At 38.8% G+C, this 22,713-nt stretch overlaps 1 protein-coding gene across 6 annotated transcripts in view; it reads left to right on the top strand.

Moving 5' to 3' along the window:
* Nucleotides 1–22,713, top strand: part of plch1 (phospholipase C, eta 1) — a 67,441-nt gene that overhangs the window by 8,854 nt on the left and 35,874 nt on the right. For 2 of the 6 annotated variants that reach the window (XM_087851028.1, XM_087851029.1), the window contains exons 2-3: nt 1,134–1,244; nt 21,995–22,141. In XM_087851028.1, coding sequence (XP_087707154.1) covers nt 1,166–1,244; nt 21,995–22,141 — 226 coding nt within the window. In that variant the 5' untranslated portion in view covers nt 1,134–1,165. Of the gene's footprint in view, nt 1–1,081; nt 1,245–4,859; nt 5,249–21,994; nt 22,142–22,713 lie in introns of those variants that run through there. The other 4 variants (XM_087851027.1, XM_087851026.1, XM_087851030.1 and 1 more) reach the window with 3 other exon arrangements.

Here is a 22,713-nt window from a genome sequence, read left to right as displayed (position 1 = left end):
ATTTGTGCTTTCATATGGTTTGTGCTTAAGTCAGTTGTTTCTATTACATATAATTTTCTTTCTTTAAATATCTTGTAAAGTTAACTTCCCGCAGCAGCAGTTACCAGTGCATAAACAATAAATGTAAGATCTGACTGATTGTTGAAAGTGTAGTATTCCAGTTGTCTGCTACAAGAAGAGTTAAAAAATTGAAGATGTTCCACTGACACTACAAGGCACTGACATTTTTGGATTATGCACATTCTGACTTGAATGACATGGATCTCGTATTAACAGGACACATAAGTCTTGGTCCATGTGGTCTATGATAAACACCATTCACATTGCAGGTCAGTTTTAAAACAAGGTGGTTGCAGGGTCACAGGAAAGTACTTTCACCTTCAAGACACTTGACCCTTGAGCTCTGTGTGTTTCAACAGTCACCTCTCCTCAGGTCAGCTGAAACCAGACGCCAATAACTGTCTCAGGGGCTCCAAGCCTTTTCAGAACTACACACCTTTGGTGTGTGTTTGTATGTGTGTGTAGTATGATGCAATAAATCAAAGAAAGACAGATGAGCAACAGGTGGGAAATCACTAAGAGCTGCCATGGAAATGGTAGGAATGAAAGGTAATCTGGAGGAAGTAAAGGGAAAAGAAGAGAAACGGAAAGAAGATAAATGGGAACACATGTTGAGAAGTAGATGGGAAAAATCAAAGGAGACAAAAAACTGAACGAAGAGAACTGGCTAGAGAAACGGGACCTGGTTGGTGAATGCAGAGCAGGCGAGACAGCAGGGAGCCTGGGTCGTGTCTAAATAGCAACAATCGGATAATTCAATTCAATTCAAGCTTTGATTACAGAAGCAGGAAAGGACTACTGAAAGATTACTTTCATGTTGACTTTTGCCATTATTATGTATTATGTAATTACATCTCCATGTTCAGAAAGCATTTAGTCTTTAAACCTTCAATAAGCCTTATTTTAAAATGGAATCACTTGCTCTTTGGAGATTTGTGACTTGGCTCACAGCTATGGACCTGCAGTAGATTTATTTTATTATATTACATATATCATCATATTACTTTTTACATTTATCCAGATTTCTGCAAAAATGTTGAGACAACATAATCCAATTGTCCTCTCCTTCATAGGTCATCCAGTTGTTTGTTCTCCTCTTCTCAAAATGAGCTCCTGGGTGGTGAACAGGAAAGGAGAGCCGCAGTACCGACGGCACTTCTTGGCAGACAATAGCATCTTTCACGGTAAATATCAAATAGACACACACAATATTCTGACACCTGCATGTCTTGAGAATGGACACTAGAGGGAGATGCATTGCCAAAAAAAAAGTGCTTCAAGTAATATCAGACTAGTATCAGACTGCAAAGCCAATACAACAAAACCTCCCTATTATGGTGTAAAAAAAGATAGCTGCAAGCAACTGACTCAGTGCATAACATACATGGAAAAACTGTTCATAGATGTTTGTGTTGGCAGGTTATTGGACTTTCTTTTATTGCTTTCTTTCTTTTATTGATGAAAAGCATCTCTTTGCCTTCCACGAATTTCTCACCATGGAAAAGAGTACCTGTGAAATTAAAACAAGATAGTCTGTTTCTCACATTTCCATCAGTACAAGGTAATGTGTCTATGAAGCTGTTACCAAAGCAATGATTTTCAAACCATTTAATAATATACATAATTGGAATGATCACAGAGACAACATATCAAATGTTGAAACTGACGTATAACTGATATGTTGTAACTGCTTGTGTTTTTAAAAAATATATATTTTTGATGACAGTAGCATTTTACGAAGATGTTGGGACAATGGCAACAAGGAATCATAAAATAATAATTTGAATAATTTGACCACTGATTAGGTTAATTTGTAAGAGTACAGAGGGGAGACGTCTAGGATTCAAAGAGAATCTAGACTTCTCTATGAATCCTATAAATAAAACTGGACAGGGAGTCACCATTCTGAAACTTTGCATGGGAAAAAATGCAAGAAAATTCAAGAATTAATGATTTTTTTAATGTTTTTTATTTTTTATTTTATTTTTTTTATGGTCAACGTAAGCAAAATGGAAGATATTTGGGGATAAAAACATCTGGACACAGTGTCACCAAAGCAAATGTCTGTATAAGAAACAATATGGAAAAAAATAGATGAAATATTTGTGACATTTGGGCACTCGGCATGTGCATGGACTCGGGAAGTGATTGCCAGAGAACACAGTTCATTCCTTCCTCCACAATTAAAACTGCCACTCAGACCTTATATGTGCAACATCCAGAGTTGAAAACGTATTCTGTTCTTTAATGCTTTGAAATTATTTTTGGAAATCATAGAGGCTACAGCAAAGAAGAACAATCCAGATTATTAGCAGCTAATGCCTGCTTGACTGAATGAGAGTGCACTGGTGCCTTTAGCATGGGTACCCCTTATCTGTCGTGAAGGTACCATCATGCACAATATATACAGGTTTTGGAGCATTTCCTTCTTTCTTTCTTTCTTTCTTTCTTTCTTTTTTTCTTTCTTTCTTTCATTAGCTTTGTTATATCAAACTCTATCATTCAAATAACAGCGTGGCGCTGTAGTGAAAGAATCTAGGTTCTAAACTGATCTGCCTCCAGTCCAGACCTGACACCCACCCAATTTTTGTCATATTGCTGTAAAATGACAAAAATTGACTACTGAAAAAATTGCTGCTGAAATGGATTGCTTTTAAAACTCCAGCAGTTCATCTCCTCACCACCCAAGCATTTACAGCTTTTTGTTAAAAGAAACAGGTGCTGAAACACAGTGGTGTTAAAAATGCCCCTGTCATCACATTCAAAATGACAAAACAGTCAGTTTGCAACATTTATATATTACATTAATAGTATTTTCAAGTAAAGGGGGTTGGAGTTATTTGGACATCACTGCATTTTATTTTTTATTAACACTACAGCTTCTTTGAAAATGCCATATTTTTCTTTTTTGTAATACACATCATCTGAAATGTTGAGAGACTTTACTGTTTACGTTAGATATAATCTAAGTCGGTTTTTTCTTACAGTTTTTCTTAATCTGAACTAAATCCAGACATGCAGTTGCATCAGTTTGATCTTGATCTCTGCACTGACAGCTCTGTCAGAAAAATCCATGAAAAATCTCTGATGGGTTGGTTTGCTTCTTAATTTGACACACCTACAGCAGACAAACCATTTACAGCCTCACCTTGACAAACTGCCTCCCGACTCTCCATCCTACTTCGGTAGACTGTGTGCTATGCTTTGGCTGTACCGTTTCTTGTCAGTGAACTGTAGTAGAAAACAAGCATGACTGCTTCAGTGCTCTTCTGTGGATGATGGACTGAGCTGACTGACACAGAGAGAAAACACAATGCTTGTTTTCCCATCTGTTTTGCTTAGAAATCACCATGTGTATGAAATTTCAGACAATTTCTGTCCATGTATTTATAATTTGTATATATAATTTCTCTGAGGATGAAGTTGCCTTTTCTTTTAGAATCTGGGAGCTATTCATGTTGGGAAAATGAAAAAAGTGTAGCCTGCTGAGCACAAAATGAGGATGCATTTTCAGTGAGCGCTAACCAAATTTTTTTTTTTGAAAAGATACTAATCTTTTAACTGTTGTCTAAGCTGTTGTGTCATTTTAAGAGGTAAAAAAGAAAGAAAAATCAAACAAGCTGTATGAAATATCTGCTGCATCATTTCTGGAGTTTCTATGTTTCCATTAATGTCCCTGACATGTTTGTCCTTTAGTGTCAGAGCATATTTATTTTCCTTTTCACTTCTTCACTCTGTCTCTTTTGCTTCTTCCAAGTTGTTTGCAGCCTTGTGAATTATCAAGTTGGCTGATTTTGTTTTTTGTCTGATCATAATATATAAACTAGACACTGCCAGGTGTTTTGGGCTGGGCCCATTAACTGTCTGTGATCAGGCAAGTGTGAATGAAGAGAAGTTTGTGTTTAAATCAGTCACCAATTACCTTCTAATACACAGAATGCTAATGGACAACATACAGTCATGCAACACTAAACTGAGGGTGACACTGGTGTTCAGATATGCATTTTTGTTTCTTCAGACAGCACTAATCGATTTGGTAACCTCTGCCTCTGGATCCCAGTATTTGAACACTGCGCGTCTGTGTGTCTGCTCGGTCATTCCGAAATTGTCTCTCGCAGTCCTAAATGAAATGGCTTTAACGAGGACCAGTGGACGAAACTAATCTATGAGATTCAGACTGAGTAAACTTTCATTAGGGAAATGACTCTACTGGGATGATACGCTCCCGGCTGGACACACACACAAAAAAACGCTCACACGCAATTTAAACGCTAAAAAAAACCCTACCTATTCATTAATGTTTACACGGGACTTGGTCTGCCTCTGTCGCTCTCTCTGGGGAACCAATATGACCCAATGTGTTTACTGCATTCCTATTATTTCACGAAGCCTGCTTCCTGTTGTGTCTTGGAGTAAGCATGGAAAGAGACAGGCAATGTAAAGTGGGTCATAGCGCTGGCATCGCTGCGCAATAGTGCCGCTTTTGTTGTTGTTGTTTTTATCGTTTAAGACTACGATCAATCACTGACCAAAAAAATATGCTTGTAACAAAACAAACGGATGTTGCACGAGCTGATTTTGGTGGGGAATTTAAACTGTCGTCAAGCAGCTGATCCACGCTGTCGGGCAAACAAAAAACAAAAACACAAAAAACTGGTGAAAATGTCCAAATGACCAACTCGAGTGGCTAAAGCCAACGCGCTGTGCGCTATCATTCACGTTCATTCATTCCACGCCCGTCTTGAGCTCTCGCTCATTAACATCCACTCTCCGCCAAACCCAGCGAGCGTGTGAGAAATCGGCTTATCGTTTTGCTCCTGTGATGCGCCTGGTGAGAGGAGAGGTTGTGCGCGCACAGGCTGTGGATGTGAGCTTTGGTGATTTGTGAATCCACTCTGCAGACAGTACAGGGAGGCAGGTACTGAGGAGCAGTTTGCTTCTGGGGCTTGTTTTTTGGATTCTTAAAACAAGTGTCACTTTATGATTATGACGCGCTTATTGTGAACAGTCTAGTCATCATGGAGAAATGGACTAATCAGATACTTTTTGATGGCATCTTGGCATTTCAAACCGCCACAACTAGGGAATAAAATGATGCCCGAAGCGCATGGAGGGATTTTGTGAGACCATCAACTTCAGTCCTAAATGGCAGAGCTTGAAGTTTGCAGAAATCTTAGTTTGGAGAGGGGTAAGTGATCATTTTCAGCACTTGGACATTGTGGTTATTTGGTGTATCTGTCTCACAGAAGACAGTGCGGTGCACGCATTCCTTCGCGTGCGCACCAGCCTACATCGCAAGAAGGCTGGAGCGTAATATCTCCACTGCGCTTGTTGTGGGGAATTTTCATCACCCACTCTGCTACAAACGCTGGAATAAGGAACCTAATCGCGTTGTCATTTGGATGAGGGATTCATTAGGCAGTATTTAGGCTGATGTTTATTGGCGTTTCAAATACAGATCACACTCGGGGCAATATTTTAATTTTAATTTGTAAACTGCTGAGCGTTTATGTCAGCTTATATGAGAAATGTTGATGAGGAGCAGCAGCGGGAAACTGTCCCTGGTGCTGAAAATGCCCCTTTGTACGTGTCACTAGGGGGCAGAAAACCCCCTTAATTTCTCGATTGGATAACACTGCCCTCAGTCCATATAGATCTGCATCCTGTAAGATCTGGATCTTCTGCACTGTTATAGAAATCTAACCATATCTGAGATGTTCACAAGTTCTGTCAGTACAATCCTTGGTGAGAACATGTCTCAGAAACTGACACCACACACACCACATAGCATTACCACATGCCATAGCTCAGTAAAAGAGGTGGGCTTGATTGTCGGTGGCATCAAGAGAAATAGGATCATTTTGAAAATCAGGCAGGGGATGTTAAGCACCATACAATGTGGCAGAGCTGTGGATTGAGTCTTGATGGCCAAATTGAAGCCCTAACAGTCCCTGGGCTATTACAGCAGCCCCTTTTTGATGTCAAAAATATGGAGAATCCTTGGCACTTAAAAGCAGAATACGTCAAGCTGTCAGCTCCCGCCACCACCCCTTGCAGTGCCAGGGTTTGTGTGTTTTTCTTTCTCATTTTGGCCAACCTTGGACATGACACTAGCGCTTTATTCATTTTAAACAACTCTTGTGCTTCATGGACAATCCAGCTCTTGCTGTGAGAGAAACTGAACAAAAAATGAAAGGAAGAGGAAGGTATGGAGGAGCATGTATAGATACTAATCTCCTCCACATGGAGGAAATGGCTTTTCCATGTAAAATGTGTTTTTCCTCATGTGTCTCTCCTGCACTGATGATGATGATGATGAATCACAGCACGTTCCCCCTGTCTTCTCTCTACCGTCATCTTTGTTTCTGCCTCTTCCTTTTTTATAGCTTCGGGGCAGAAACAGCAAGCAGACACCAGGAAGAAACTCTCCCAGTCCTTTAGATCTTCTCTGTTCTCCAAAAGTATTTCTCTTCTCTTCTCTTCTCTTCTCTTCTCTTCTCTTCTCTTCTCTTCTCTTCTGACAGAAATGAAATAAATATGATACCACCAATCTCATCCAATTTTAAATAGGCAATTTTTCAATAAGGTATAAAATATATATAATATGATACTGAAACACAGTACTGCTGGAAAAAGGACCCATGTCTCTTTAGCTGTTCCACTGCATACATGCTTCCAGTGTATCCAGTTTAACAATAATCAGTTTCCTGTTTATTAGTAATGTTCTTTCCTTTTCTTCTTTCTCCAAAAGGATCTTCTTTTTTTATTTATATGAAGTAAAATTTAATTGCTGCTGGGTTAATTTATCAGCCTGCGTGCTGACATAGCAACTGGCACATCACATCTGTTCTTGCCTTGGATTGTAAAAAAAAATCCAACTCCTTAAACCTACTGGGGTTCTTTTGGTAATTGTCAGCATGAATCTGCAGCCAGGCAACACATTTACCACACCGTATTAGCGTTTTAAGTGGGAAATAGAAAGGAAATTATCCATAAATACAGGCTTTTATTTAATTTCCTTTCATCCCTTCATCCTTTAATGAGCTACCCAGAGGTCCAGTTTGGTTTTATTCAACACTTTTCAGCCTCCCTGATAAGAAGCAGAAGGCAGGCAATCATATCTTCTCTCAAATATTTTTTGGGAAACTGTTGCGATCACACAGGTTTTTATGGCAGTCTGGCTCTGCTTGAGATACTACATCTCAATCATCCTTCCTGGCATTGGGAAGAAGAAAGAAGAAGCTCAATCACTGCACAAACAGCCAACAATCGTACACCAAATGTATACATAAAAAGCGCACTGACACACATGCAGGGTTCAGTTCCCGCCTTTGAAGTTACTCCTCCTCCGCTCGGGGACCCCCTGTATCAGCTTTGGCAAATGCATTATCATGCCGCAGTTGTCGTGTGTTTATTTTTATTCCGGAGTTGCTCCACACTGCACCCGAGGGAACCTGGAAACCCATTTGTAGCACTGGCAGTGTGAGCATTGCCCTAAGAGCTCTTAATTAGGTGGAGTAAGTGACTGTGACATAAGAGTGAGTGTGTATTCTTTTATGTTGCTAACAAGAAGCCTTACCAAGTGTTCTTAACTCTACCCTAGAACTTTTGTGTAATGACTTTGTTTTAAAAGGAATTTTATTTGAAAGTACACTCCAGATCCTAGTTAAAACCTATTGGCACCGTGTTGCCGTCAAATATAAAGCACTGGAGTTATACAAATGATTAGTACTGCAGATTTTTATCTTGGCAGCCATTTATTTGTGACAAGTCGATTAGTTTTAGTGCCATTAACAACCTATATATAGGCAGGAAATGTAGACATAAATACATGCCCAGAATTTTAACATTAGTGTGGGCTGTTTTATTAGAAAATGCAGGCAGCCATACTATACATTGCGATCGTGGCTCAAGATTTGGCAGTCGTCTTGTAAATGGTAGGTTGCCGGTTCGAGCCCCAGCTTGGACAGTCTCGGTCGTTGTGTCCTTGGGCAAGACACTTTACCCACCGCCTACTGGTGATGGCCAGAGAGGCCGATTGCGCGATATGGCAGCCTCGCTTCTGTCAGTCTGCCCCAGGGCAGCTGTGGCTACAACTGTAGCTTGCCTCCACCAGTGTGTGAATGTGAGAGTGAATGAATAATGGAATTGTACAGCGCTTTGAGGTTCTCGAAAAGCGCTCTATAAATGCAATCCATTATTATTATTATTATTACTATAGCCACAATCTCAGGCACTGACAGTCAGAGTAAAGTTGCATAATAATATCAGATTTGGAGTCGTACAATCTGAAATCACCATATTGGTGTTGCTTCTGCATCATTATAATGATGATTCAGGAGCATCGTTATTGCTCATTTGGCTCACTGAGCATTTAGTTATCATTAGCCAGGAAGTTAACTAATGCTTTTAAAGACTCTCATTAGCAAGCCAACGCAGGTAACCTAAATTTGGCTTACAGCAAACACAAATTAATATGTTTATTATAGTGAATAAATTAATAAAGAAAAGAGAGTTTAATATACACAAAGAAATATTTTCCCCTTTACCTCCCACAGAGCAATCCTGTCTGATTCCAGACAAAAGTTGTTATGAGGCAGGACCAACACCGACACACGGATCTCAGATACACACAAATATTATTTGATTGTTTAGCACTGACACAGAAATAAAGTGTGAAAATGGAAAACTAGTAATGTTTTAGCATTATTCATATCATAACATTGTTATGTAGCCTTGTTGAGCCTGGGCATTAGTACGATATAGACTAACAAATTAAGCTATTCATTCATTCTGATCTGTTTTTTTGTATACCAGGTGTTTGTGAGTGACTCTGGGGCTGAGAGACAGTTGTCTGCGTGCAGACTCTATTTTTACACTAATTTGAGCTTCTGCTGCAAACTTGTGAGACTGGAGTGGGAGAATTGAAAAATAAATTAAGAAATTTGTATGCAGGCTCTTACATTTTATTTGGTTAAATTCTGCACAATCTGTTCTTTTACTAGCAATAAGAAATTCTGTCACATATCTTGCATCCTTGCATCAGTCTTCTTCTGCTTATCCAATTCATAGGTGCAATGGGACTGGAGTCTATCTCAGCTGTCATGGGTAAAAGGTCAGGTATACCCTGGACATGGTGTCTATTGCAGGGCTAAGACAAAGAGACAACTATTCATGTACACATTCAAGCCTACAGCCAGAAAAAAAGACACAAATGCAACAACTCAGTGAAACTAAGAGCCTGAATTAATAGCAAAATATGATTTTTATTGACTTCACTGCATTTTTGCTGCATGTTCTGACTCATAGGCAGTATGTTTGACACTTCTAATACAGTTCATTCACTGTTTATTCTTACGTAAAACACTCTTAAGTAAAACACAAAACAAAGTGTTCAAATCGACATGGCTAATTGTTCATTCTGCTCAAAAGCTTGGGACTGATGCAGTCTAGTTCAAGCTGCCGCATTGTGATGATTTCAGAACTATTTAGTACAGGCACCACACAAGAGGTTATTATCTCAGAATTCTGTTAATTATGACTTAGTTTTTAGATTAGAATTATAATTCTGTGGCTTTTTCTCTTTTTACTCCTTTCACAAGAAAATTACGTGCCATAATTATGTATCATAAATCCATGCTACCACTCCTGTGGTGATGCAGGATAGTCGGTTTAGACTGGTTTGCACCTGTACTCAAAACTTACACCTCAGTTATTTTTCCACTGTAGGATAAAATATTTTCTTTTCATATCTTAACAAGAAGTAAGTAGTTTTAGTTTCTGAAGCGCAACCTAACCTTAACCTTAGCGATATTATTATTAGTGTTCGTATGAAATTGCACAATGCAACACTGCTAAACAACAGCGGGGGGCAGTAGATCATAAAACAGCCATATGTCTGCTTTTAGAAGGCAAAACAATTTTTTGTTGAGGTTTGTTTGAACTCTGTTTAAACTTCTCAAGTTCTGCTGCAGGGTCAGGATTTGGCATAAACTATGTGAAAGCATGGATCCATCCTGCCTTGTATTAATGGGTCCGTCTGCTGGTCATGATGTCATAATAAGGAGGCTATTCTTTAGACTCCTTAGTACCAACTGAGTATTCTTGTTGACCATGTCCCTCCCTTTATGAACACAGTGTACCCATCTTCTGCTAGATCCTTCCACCTCACAGTGTCACAAAGCTCAAACAATCTCAAAAGGGTTTCTTGAAGATGACAATGAGTTCGCTGTAGATTTCAGTACTTTAAAAAATACAATGGAGTTTTTTTTATGCTGACATTGTTGGTCAAACTGTTATTACATAGTTATTTTCCCCCTGAGAATATAGTTATGATGATTGCACATTTATTAATCAGTTTTTCATATTGTGCATTTTAAAATTCCATGTATGCAGGAATACAAATGGCAAAGGTCGAATATTTACTTGCACATATTAGCAAATGACTGTTCTGATTTAAAACAGGAACATCAGAAAATGTGTCATGGCTGTGCAGCTTTGCAGTTCTTTAATTAGCGTTTCCTGCATGTGGTCCGCATGTTGTCTCTGCATTCATACAGGTTTCCCCAGTGTTTCTTTTCAATCACACATCAGGTGGATTATGCTCCAGCTGTCCCACAGCTAGGAATGTGAGGGTCTGTCTCTCTGTTTTAGCATTGACTGACAAACAGACTCAGGCTATTTACCTGCTTTCCACCTCATACATACTCGGAATGGCTCCAGGCCACCATCACTATGAACAGAAACATGCAACAAGACAAAGTGAATCAATTAAACGCCACATCAGGATTTGTTATCCTAAAAATTATGTTCACCCAGTAATCACATTGTTGTAAAGCTTACTGATGGAGCAGGTGATGGAATTTGGAATTTGCCAAAGGCATTAGAAACAGCAGTGTCACAAATGAGCTGGGGGCATTCATCCCACCATGCTACGGCCTGATTTCCAGAAGTCGTCATCTGTCACAGAGCTGTGCGCCTCACTAATTTAATTTCATAAGCTGTTGAATGTCCTGAGAGGAACAGCGAAACAGGATGGAGACTGGATGATATAACGCATGAATATATGTAAGAAGAAGATGTGATAGGATTATATGAAGTTTAATTTGTGGTTTATCATCTTTGATCTATTCCTTTGCAGTGATATGAAGAAAAAAACCAATCTGCCTGATTATCTAATCTTAGAAACACAGACTGGTTCTTGTGGATGTTATATTCCAAATAAAAATCCTATATAATATTATATTACCTACAGCATAAAGAAAATTGCATACAAGGAATAAGAAAAAATACCTCCAGAAATAATATTCTGTGAAACACTGAAAACTGGCATGAGGACTTTCACCTTTCTTGAGATTTGGATCCATCAAAGGGAAACTCCTTGCCTCATATATATATTTATTTATATGTTACATTTCAATCTGATTTCAACTTCTGTACAATGCAGTTTTACAATTTTGGAAAGGGACTTCAAAACTCTTTCTTTTCACTGACTTGTTTCAAAGAAAGATTAAATATTTGGCTGTAGTGGAAAAAAGTAAATATATTCAGCTAACACAATGCGCCTTTAAAAAAACAACTTTACTTTAAAATTATATTAACATGTAACAAAAAGTGAATGTTAATTATTAATTAACTGTTGCAACCAACTGGCTCTGAAAACTTGGCGAGCAGACATGGTCACCATGGAGATCCACCATGGTCTCTTGGACCTTAGGATTCAGCTGAAAGCCCTTCTCCTTGTCAAAGTAGTCCAAGAAAAAGACCTACATTGGTTCTACCCAACAGAGGTTTTGTAGCCTCAGCAGAAACACGAGCAGAAAGGACCACAGGATCCCCTTCTGCAATGACCACAGTGTAACGTTAACGTCTGCATTAGTGCCAGTGGTGCTGTACACAGACACAGGACAGTCAGCAGTAAAGGACAGCATGACTTTCTTGTACTTAAAGAGCTCCTCGCTGTACCTCCTCTCCTCCTCAGCCCTTCATGATTGCAGGCACAGATGATCCCATTCAGCTTTGATATGTTAAACTTGTGGCTAGAATGAATCTTCTGACTGTTTTTTGAACAGTGTCTGAAGCAGCTCTCCTCACTACATTTCCAAAGTTGTGTTTCTAATGATAAATTAACAACTAGCATTTCATCTCCAAACAGCTATAGTTCATGCACGCGGAGGTGTGACATTAAGCATGGTATGAATTCCTTTCTCAAGCTTTTTTGTCCAATCTTCAAGAAGACAGTGACCGATAACGAATCCTATTATCTCTGTATTTGAGCATTTATTGCATCTGGCCTCTCTTCATCACAGCATGCTCTTCTTGTCTTAAGTGCAGCTGTTCTGAACAAACTGTAAGTGCTAGAAAAGAGACGCATCAGTCCAAGACTCCTCTGCTCAAGGGTAAAAAGAGAGAGAGAGAAAAAAGCTGTACTTTAGTATAGCCTGAAAGACCCAAGCTATCCCTGACTGCAGCCATTCATATCCTCAAGCTATTCTATAGCTTATTGAGTTTGATTTTAACACCAACTTAGGGTATGAAAAACAACACATGAGCACATTAATTAAATGACATTATAAAGTCCTTTTTTTTACAGCATTATGTTACTCTTAACAAATGGCATCTTTCATCGCCTGATCAAATAAATTTTAATGAGAGAAGAGGACTTTACCCCCAGGAGGGGGGTTGTGTATAATAGCAGATCATTTTGTGCAAGATAGACAGATGTGCCATCTCTGAGTTTTCCTGTTGTACTCACATCCCCACACACACTCCTCCCACATGCCAGCCCATTAAGTCTTACTTTTGGTAATGCATTATCATGAATGTTATGTCATCATTCTTATCCCTGCATCCCGCTAGTTGACCTTAATGAACCCTGCCGATACAGAGACAGAAATCTGCACTATCCTCCTCCCATGCTCTTCATAATCACTCCATAAACTGCACAACAATACAAATCTGTGTGTCAGAGTAGCATGTTGGCAGCCACAGTCACACAGCTGCACATGTTCTGAAAGACCTGCGAACATCAGAGAGAGGTGGATGGGAAGAGCGGGAGTGGTGAACAGATGACCAACCGAAAGGTGGAAATGTGTATTTTTAGAGAGAGAGAAGGCTGTCAGAGGAAGGTGACGCTACAGATCAGAGCACAGCACAGAGGAAGATGAACAGCAGGACTGTTGGTGTGCTTGCTTCTTGTTTTGAGTGTGGAGGCTTACTGTCTGAAGAGAGTGTGCGCTGTCCGTCAAGCCTAATTTGAGGAAAAGCGCAAGTGGTTTTTAGAGGGTTTAGCTACAGGTAAAAGCTGAGTGTGTTTCATACTGGGACTGAGCCGAGGCACACTCCTACAGGCGAATTTGGATTTTTTTTGCCGAGGAAATGGAGGAAATTTGTTCACTTTTTGGTCCAACTTCTTTGTCTGCTCATAAAGTACAATCCACCTTTATTCACGGTCCTGCTGAAAAGTCTGCTGCGTTAACAGTAGCGACCCTTTTGGCACGTAACATATACCACATTGGTGGCACCGTGGCTGTACCACAGAAATGCAGGCTTACACAGACTGGTAAGTTGATGTCTGTGATGTCTGTGTGATTTAGGTATGTGTATGGATTGAGACAATAATGCAGACTGAAGCAAACAGATAGAGCTGACTGGATTTTCATCATTCTTTGCTGACTTTTGTATATTTAAATTGATATATGTTGTGAAAAACTCGTATCTTCGTGTTTCTGTACAGGTTTTCTAAAACTGCGCATGAAGACAAACATCTTGCATATTGAACACATCACATCCTGGTGCTATTCATAGCACAGGAGCAGAGCAGGAGCTCATGTTTATGCAATGGAATATCCCCAGAATAATCAAATTGCTCACTTTCAGCTACCATAACTTTGAACCAGCAGAAGAGCCCTCTTGAGGGAAGATTTGTTTAGTTTGTGTGTTGATTTCTGCATATTTTATCTCACATTGTAATGCTGCGTAAATATAATTCATTTTGTCCTTTGGAGAGCCAATCAACTGAGACCGATTCACATCTTCAATCAACAAAACCTGCAGGTCATGAAAGCTATCGGGCAGAAGTCTCCATTCGGACAGCTTTATTCTTGTCTAAATGCTGCATTTGTTTTTCAGTAGTCAAACTGGCTCAGATAGTTTGAGTGTTGGTGCCTTATGCCACATGAATAGTGCATGAAGTATCAGGCAGATGCTGGTGAATATGAATTTATGTAGTTATGAATAAATTATGATAAATCTGTGGACTGTTGTCCATTCTAGTCGTCACCCTTAGACCAAATCTTAACAGAGATCTCATGTAGGGCCATACTAGAATTGAAATATTAGCCTAAGTAGATTAGACAGTCAAATGAGGCCACGGCTGATAAGAATCTTACATCAGTGTTGAGATTAAAAAAATGACAGTTAAGATTGAAAAAGATTAATGAAAGCTGTTGTAGCTGATAATCGAATACCAGGTATTATGTGTTTGCGATTCCAGGCCTTATAATATGGATCTAAGTAAGAACAGGCTTTGTTCATCAGGTTATCACAGAAGCGTCTTCATCACCTACCCCATTAAAATATGTTTGAATTTCCTTGGCCTCTGTGGAGAGACAAAGCTTTGATCTGCTCTCTGCTGTGCGCCGACAGAGATGATGAGATTTTACACGTGCACACGTGCACGCCCATAAACACTCACACAGCAGCACATGCATGTGTAGCAACTGTATTTCATTCAATGGAAATGGAAGCTAAAAAAGTAGAAAAAAGGCTGCTCTTTATATTTTCCCTACTCTCATATAGCAAAAAAGAAAAATCACATTTTTACACTTGGATGGAGCTGCTACGTGTCTAAAATCTTTTTTTTTTTGGAAGGTTGCCGGCAAAGCACAAAGACCACCATCAGAGGATAATTCGCATAAAAATGTCAAGTGGGGTTAAAAAGGCAGTGAATTCATTTTTGCAAAGGTGTCTCTAAGAAACAGACAAGAATTACAAATTTGAACTGATATGGTAAAATTTATATCTGCTCCTCAGATGGTTTAAGCAGAGAAATTGGACAAGAGATGAGTGTCAAGGTGTTCAGGCCGCCGATTATTTCATTCAACATCACTGATCTTCAAAGAGCTACTTAAATAAGTTCTCATCTGTTATTATGAGCTGACTCCCCTCTCCTGTGTACATATTAACCCACCTGCTCTCTTTTATTCTGCTTTTCAGCTTTTGGCCTAAGTTTGAGATTTGGCTCTTTGTGGTGCTTATCATGCAGATGGAAAACAGAGTGACAGGAGAATGCCTGCAGAAAGGTCAAGGAATAGCAGGGATGGATTGAAGAAAATAGAGTAAAAATGGAGATACAACAAGGGAGGAAGTGAACTTACTTTAGGTTGTGCTTCAACACAAACTGATGATGAAATGATACCTGGATTTCAGTCTTCTGTTTCTGAAAAGCTGCCTGTTTTTTGATGTTGAGCTGGATGGATAGATAAAAAAATGACTTCTGTATTCCCTTTGAGATTTTTCTTGTGAAATATATCTGACTGCCTTTCTGAAAAACATTTTTACATATTTATGCTCCGAGGGAATAGTGGGAGAATGGGCATACTTTCTAGGGCTGTTGAATAGTATTTATTCACTTTGGGGCTGATTTGTGATGTTTCACATCCAACTGCTGGCAGAGTGATGCTGTGAGCTTGTCTAGTCTGAGTCATGGATTTTACAGTCTGACATAGCGAGAGAAGACCCGGAAAAAGATTGTGGATGTGATTAGCATTACAGGAAACCCACATGTGACAGTGCCATCCATTGAAATCCATTGTTAATGAAGCTGTGGATTTCATAAGTGGCCATGAGAGATAAATAATGCAACATGTCCTATTTTCTTGTTTTTGATTAATTCTTTTCTCTAAATCTCTCTGCACCTTCAGTGTCCCATTATTTTCTACAGCCCTGAAGGCTTTTTGCAACACCATAAAGCACTCATCCATTATGAGCTGATATAAAAGTTTGCGGTATTCCCTGTTTTGTGATAAATGATTAAAAATGGCTTAAAGCTGGGTATAGGAAAATAGCATATAGTGTTTATATAACTGTTAGTGGTTCTAATGAAACCTTGTGCTTGAGATTCTATTTCTTCTGAACTACAGTGCACTTAATACAACACCGAGGAAAATAGTTCTGGCACTCAGTCATTCATTTATAACAGTGATAAACAAAGTTAACAACAAAAAAAGAATTTATGACGTTACAGTGATTAGTGAATGCTGATGGTTGTATTAACGCTAATAGTTTTATGTACTGTAGAATATTTCAATGTCATTGTGAATTCATTTATTCATTAGGGCATTGTCACTGAGGAGCTTAATAAGCAAATCTCCCAAACAAGTTTAGACAGTTTGGTCAGTTTGATTTAGGCCTCGGTCCCACAGGCCTAAAGACCAGTTGGCAACCCCCTGGCAACCTGTGGTCCCTAGAGAAAATGCTTATTCCTTGACTGGTTGGCGAGTGGCTGCTGCCAGTAATTTGATGAAATTGATTGCAAAGAGTGTGCTGTAAAAGCGTCCCTCATTTTAGTTTGATGATTGCCACAATCACTTGTAGTTTGCATGGAAGACACCTGCTTTTCTATAAACACTCCCCAACTGCTTGCTGACTGGTAGTGAAACTTATAAAAGTGAGACGCAAATTAAAAAAGTAAAGTTCTTTCAAAGTAAAAGTTTAAAATTTTACTATGAAGGCAAGCGTTTCTATTACTGGTTTGTTTGGTGCTCTTCGCAGTTTCGTTGTCACTTAGCACATAGCTGACTAATGTTTACAAACAAGTTGGTGCCTTCCACACAGTTTTTTCGGTGACTGCAGCAATCTGCTCAGAATCAAAGAAATCACAAGGAAATTTAGCTGTTTGCGACTGATTTCACCAGGTGACTGCTGGTAACTTCCATCAACCACTCGCCAATAACTTCAAAGTCAAGTGAGGGCCTTTTGAAGATATCCAATGTGTTAAAAGAAAAAAAAATTCTTACTATTATTTATGGTTGGTTTTTATGGTAAAAAAAAAAAACAGTTGAAAAGAGACCAAAACAGCAGTTCATGCAAAATATTAGTAAGTTCAGAAGTATGGCATTAGGTAACATTTATGCAACAAGAGCTCAAAATGGTGTAACAAATGCATCTGGTGTATAATAAGCAAAAGTGGAGGTGGGTCATTTATAGAGAACAAAAACTGTATTTGTTTTATATTTACATAAAAACAAAAAATTTGTTACCGTAATCTAATGAGAGTAAATATATTTTTTTCTATCTTAGTCATGCCCATTTGTCATATCAGATGTTCACATTACTAATCCTTTTACTGAAATTCAAGCTTATCATTTATAAAAGGTGACCCTTGCAGTCCATTACTGTTGGCTAAAACTTAATCCTACCCCAACACTATTGATATTTCTTCTGATTTGCTGGAAACTGCCGGTTAGAGAAAATAGCTTGTTGTGTACTTCGCACATATTTGTATGTATCTTTTGATCTTTGTTCTCTTTTGTGTTATTAACATGACAGGCTGTGTGACCATCTTTGCATTCATAATGTGCTGTGAACCTTCCGAAGTGATACGCAGCTGTTGGGCTCATATGTTTATGGTTGTGTCCCTGGAGTGAGCATCTGTGACTAAAATAACTCATCTTGTATCAAAAGCAAAATTTGTGCCATTGCTAAGCCTGTCCTCAGGATAGAGAGAGTGCAGATTGTACTCAGTGCTCTGCTGAGTGTGTGCTCTGTCAAGTACGGTTAAATATGTGTTTTAGAACCACAAGAGGTTTGACTGTTTCTGTCTTGAAAGATAATCACTCATGTCATCAAAAAATGCATTTTTAAATTTATTTCTGTGTGTTTGTGTATTTGCTATTACAAATATAATACAACTTCACTATATTTTACCTTTTTCAAATTTTGATATTGAGTCTTTAGGCAGTTTCTCTTTATTCATAAACCCTGATGATTTTGAGTCTTTAGGTTCCTTCACCATTGATTTGATGCAGAAAAAATATACTAGTTATTATCATGTATGCTTTTAACTGTATTCTTCTTAACATCTTAACCATTACTTTTTGCAGTGCATGTTAATTTTACTAAATAATATCATTGCTGTGTTTGTAATATGAAAAAATGTTTTGATATGTTGAGAGTTTTGTCACGGTCTGCGGAGGGCAGACCGTGTGTGGGAGTGTGAGGATCCAGGTGCAGACACAGGCGAGGAGACAGTACTGAACTTGAAATGAAAAGCGAGCCTTTATTTGGGCTGATTAAAGTGACAAACAACTGAAAGCACCGAGGCAAGACTAAACTAGAAGCTGAACTGGGAAAACTAAGAACTGACACTTAACTCAGACAACAGGGAAGGCTAAGACAAGGAGACAATGATGCATATGACTGAGACAACTATAAACAGGACTCTGTGCTGGAACAACAAAGAACTATGAAATATATACACATAAGCAACATGGACATGACCAGCACAGAGTCCTGAAACCCGGCATAACATGGGGGAAGTTGAACAGACGATGCGACGACGAACAAATGAAGACTGAGGACTTAAATACACACATGAGGTGATCAGGGGAAGTGAAGACACATGCGAACACAGCTGATTAGAATGAAACATAATGAGGGGAGAGTAACACTAACTACAATGAACAAAGAACACCAGACTCTTCCAAAATAAAACAGGAAACACAGAGACATAGACATGGCACGAACTTGACAACAAGAGCCACACAGACATGAAACATGACAGGTAGACGCACGGACCAGGGAGAGATGACAAAAGGGACTAAGAAACCAAGGACTAAACTGCAAACCAGAAATCAATGAGATGTGTTAAATTACAACATGTGAATACAAAAATATGCATTAGAACTCAAACACTGGGCCTCACGACCCAGTACCGTGACAAGTTTTTGTTTAGCATAAATTCTCTCTGAGTACATTTTCTTTTTTGATCCAAGACATTGAAATGGGACATGAGAACTTGAGCTTGCTTTCATTTATATACTGTGTTTAGGAGAAGAATTGGCATTTACCTTACGGCACCACTAAATGTTTAATGTTTTATGAGTAACTCTTTACAAGTAAACTCTGAAGTGTATGTTTTATTTCTTGTATTAAACTGTCAGCAATCCACCTTGGTTTATAAAATTAATGTTCACATAGTATTTACAAGCTTTTTTTTCTTTATCAGTAACTTCTTAATTACAGCCCCATGAAAGTACATGAATTACATCTTGTTAAGTCTATTACAGTTGTCCATATACCCTTAAGTTCGGTCCCAATCCCAAAGTAATCTCTTCATGACTAATTCATCAGTTTTTAGACACAGAGGGTTCTTGTCGGGAAATTTCTTAATGGCCAAGCAATTATAGAATACAGTAATGCTGAATAAGACATCAATAAGTGCTGAATAAGGACTTCTAAATGGCCCTAATGCTACAACTATGTATCCTAATAACTAGTTGACCGTGAATACTTATGCCTTAATACAAAGTGTTACACTTGGCACTAATCACCTCCCATCTCGAAGGGTTGGGAAGCAAATTCCTCAGCTCCAGCCTGTGGTGTGGCTCCACATTATACATCTAAAGTCAGACATTAACTCATCACCATAATCTACTGAAATAGCTTATAGTTTACAGTTAAACAGCTACTTCACTGCTTTTAAAAGTGGGGGAGCACAAACTTGGAAAATTTAAGATTAAGATGTTTTATATACTTTACAAATTTTGCTGCTTTTATTCCATTCTTCATATTTTAATCTGCCTCCTATTATCTTTTATTCACTAAGTAGCCCTTATAATAAATAGAATCATTGTATCCGATTCTAAAGCTTGTCACTGATTGTCTGGTGTGTTTTCTCTCACCTTTATCTGAAAATAATGTGACTTCTGGTTGAAATGTAAATTATGTTTACATAGGATGAAAAGGGGAACAGGGAACAAACAAGGAGTGTGATGGTATTTTACTATCACTACTCGTCAGTGGCAGCAAATAAATTCGTGTCCTTTTGAGATTGCTTTAGCCTTCAGGACTTGGCACCAGCACTCATGCTGGCAAACATCTTACTAGTTGAATTTTCCTTAAGAAAGTAATTTAGCTCATAGCAGATTCAGAAAGCAGGCAGCGAAGCTGGCACTTCTAGTCTTTGTCACTATATGATCCACAGTATATTTCAGATCTTCACTGCAGTGTCATGCTTGTTGTTGTGTCTCTTTTACACACGGATTGCTATATCTATAAAATTGCTCTTATCAGGTCTGATCTTTTAAGTAAATACGTGAAAGATCAGAGTTTGCTCTCCAACCGTGTGTTTCTGTTCTATCACTGTCAAAACTTAATATTAAACTAAAATGATTATTAACAGTTGGGAAATGCAGTCTTGTCAAGAAAGGGGGAGGCTTTTAAAAGTGTGTCAGCCTTGTTTTAAGGCTAAATATTTGAATACCTGTCACTAAAATATTAACCTTTCAGGTATTTCATAACATTTTTTCTGTTTAACCTCTTTATTCCCCTCTCTATTTTGCTTAAGTGTTGTATCCATGTATGTGTGGACTGATGCATGTTAACACAGAAATGATGCATACTTATGTGAAAGCATGAAATATGCACAGCCATGCACGCACACATACACGCAGAGGCGTACACACACTCCACTAATGAGGATGGAAATCTCTCCCTCTCTCTGCTGTCATCCCTGTCTATATCTCTGCCACCAGCTGTCACGCAAAGTGAAAAGTTTGAAGCTTTGTCTTTTATCCTTTCTCAAAGCTGGACAGTGCTAGACAGTCAAGCAATCAAACACAAAGTCAATTCTTACCATCATTTCAGTCCCTCTGTGCTCCTCTTCAGAACACCCTGCCCCCTCCTTGCCATACTCATTCAAGTGTCTTTAATTGAACCTTTTCCAGTAGATAACTACCAGAAATTGAGTTTTCAGTTCCTAGTATAGTGTAGACACACATATATACAATGTAGTGCATTGACAGAGAGTGGACCTTCACCTGCCTGTGTTTAATGTGTTTAATGTGAAAATGTTAAGCATCGGTTTGCGATAAGTGTGTGTGTGTTTCATGTTAAAGCTGATGGGCAGAGACTTCAAAATGCCACAGTAGTTAACAAAAAAAAAAAAAGTAATGATGGCACAGGTGCACACACCAAAACCTTGAAGCCGGGAAGTGAATTCATCTAAATCCAGTCACCATAAACCCTTCTCCACAAAGACAAGATCAACAAATCATAGATTTAAATCATACTGTTCACGGTGAGGTCTGTAGATAATCCAGAATAGCAGCAACACAGATTCTGCTTTTGAATTATTTCAGTTTATTGGAGAAATCTATTCAATACTGTGAGACCCTCAAAGAGAATTGCTTTCAATCCAGCTGGATTGGGGAAGAGGGAGAAATGTCAGAGACAGACACCAGAAACCACTGAAATACTAAAACTGAAGAAATCTGCAGAGGTATGTAACAAATCCAGCAGCCTTTAATGCAGCCCAATCTTAGCTTCCACCTGCTTCAACATAATGTGCAGATGTTTTTTCTCAAACAGTTCTTTAGGCTCTCTGTGAAACTTAGAACAGAGACATACACATTAGACAAGTCTCTCTCTCTCTGAGATCGCTCTACTTCTTCCTTCTCTGAGCTGCTCTCATGGGGAGGTCAGCGGGGTAACAGAAAAGCAGCCCTGTGTGTTTACACAGAAGAATCTCTGTTCATTTTGGTGTCTGACCCACATCAGCTGCTGGCTCAACTACTAACTGTGTGACTCTGTGACACTTTGCCACACTTCTTCCTGAGAAAATACAGTTAAAGCCAAACACCTGTTCCTTTTTATTTCTTGATATGGTTCTCTGCTAACCTTGTTTGTGTTTGTGTGTCTGCGTTATTTGCAGTGGAGCGATGCATGAGTGTTATGCAGTCAGGGACACAGATGGTAAAGCTGAAGGCTGGATCCAAAGGGTTGGTAAGGCTCTTCTACCTGGATGAACATCGTTCCTGCATCCGCTGGAAGCCCTCACGCAAGAGTGAGAAGGCCAAGAGTGAGTATGCGTGCATACACACACACTCCTCTGCATCGATACACAGATTCAAAATAACATACAAAAACTCCTTTTGCATCTGTCCTTCTGTCCGGCTTTCTATCAAATTATGGTATAATTTCTAAACATCGTGGATACATTTAATGGAGAAAATCTTCTTTATTACAACTTTTCTTCATAGTTTGTCTAAGTTGAAGGTGCACATCAAGAAGTAGCACTGTACAAGCCTTCAACCTAAGTGACCATATGGGTGAGCTGCCTTGAGTCTGTGCATGCGATTTCAGAGTAAACATCTGTGAGGCTCAGGCACAAAAACAAATAAAACAGAGGACCTAAAAAGACTCCTTCAGACAGTTTTTTTTTTTGGCCTCATTTCCACTATGGTCCAAAGATTTGTACTGAAGCTTAAATGTCAAGCACACTAATCCCCTGACATATCAAAAAATTGGATGTTTTTTTAAAAAGTAGCTTTTACAGGCAACCATACTATGCTTTAACCTAGTCTATTGGTCAAATGGTTGCTTTTGTAACTCAAGAGTGCAAAATAGTGACTGAAAAAAAATGCTGAGAGG

Source organism: Neolamprologus brichardi, chromosome 14 (genome assembly GCF_056152115.1).
Source record: "Neolamprologus brichardi isolate AB-2024 chromosome 14, ASM5615211v1, whole genome shotgun sequence".
Lineage (NCBI taxonomy): Eukaryota > Metazoa > Chordata > Actinopteri > Cichliformes > Cichlidae > Neolamprologus > Neolamprologus brichardi.
The sequence above is the reverse complement of the archived record's forward strand: the minus strand, read 5'-3'. Positions and strand labels throughout refer to the sequence as shown.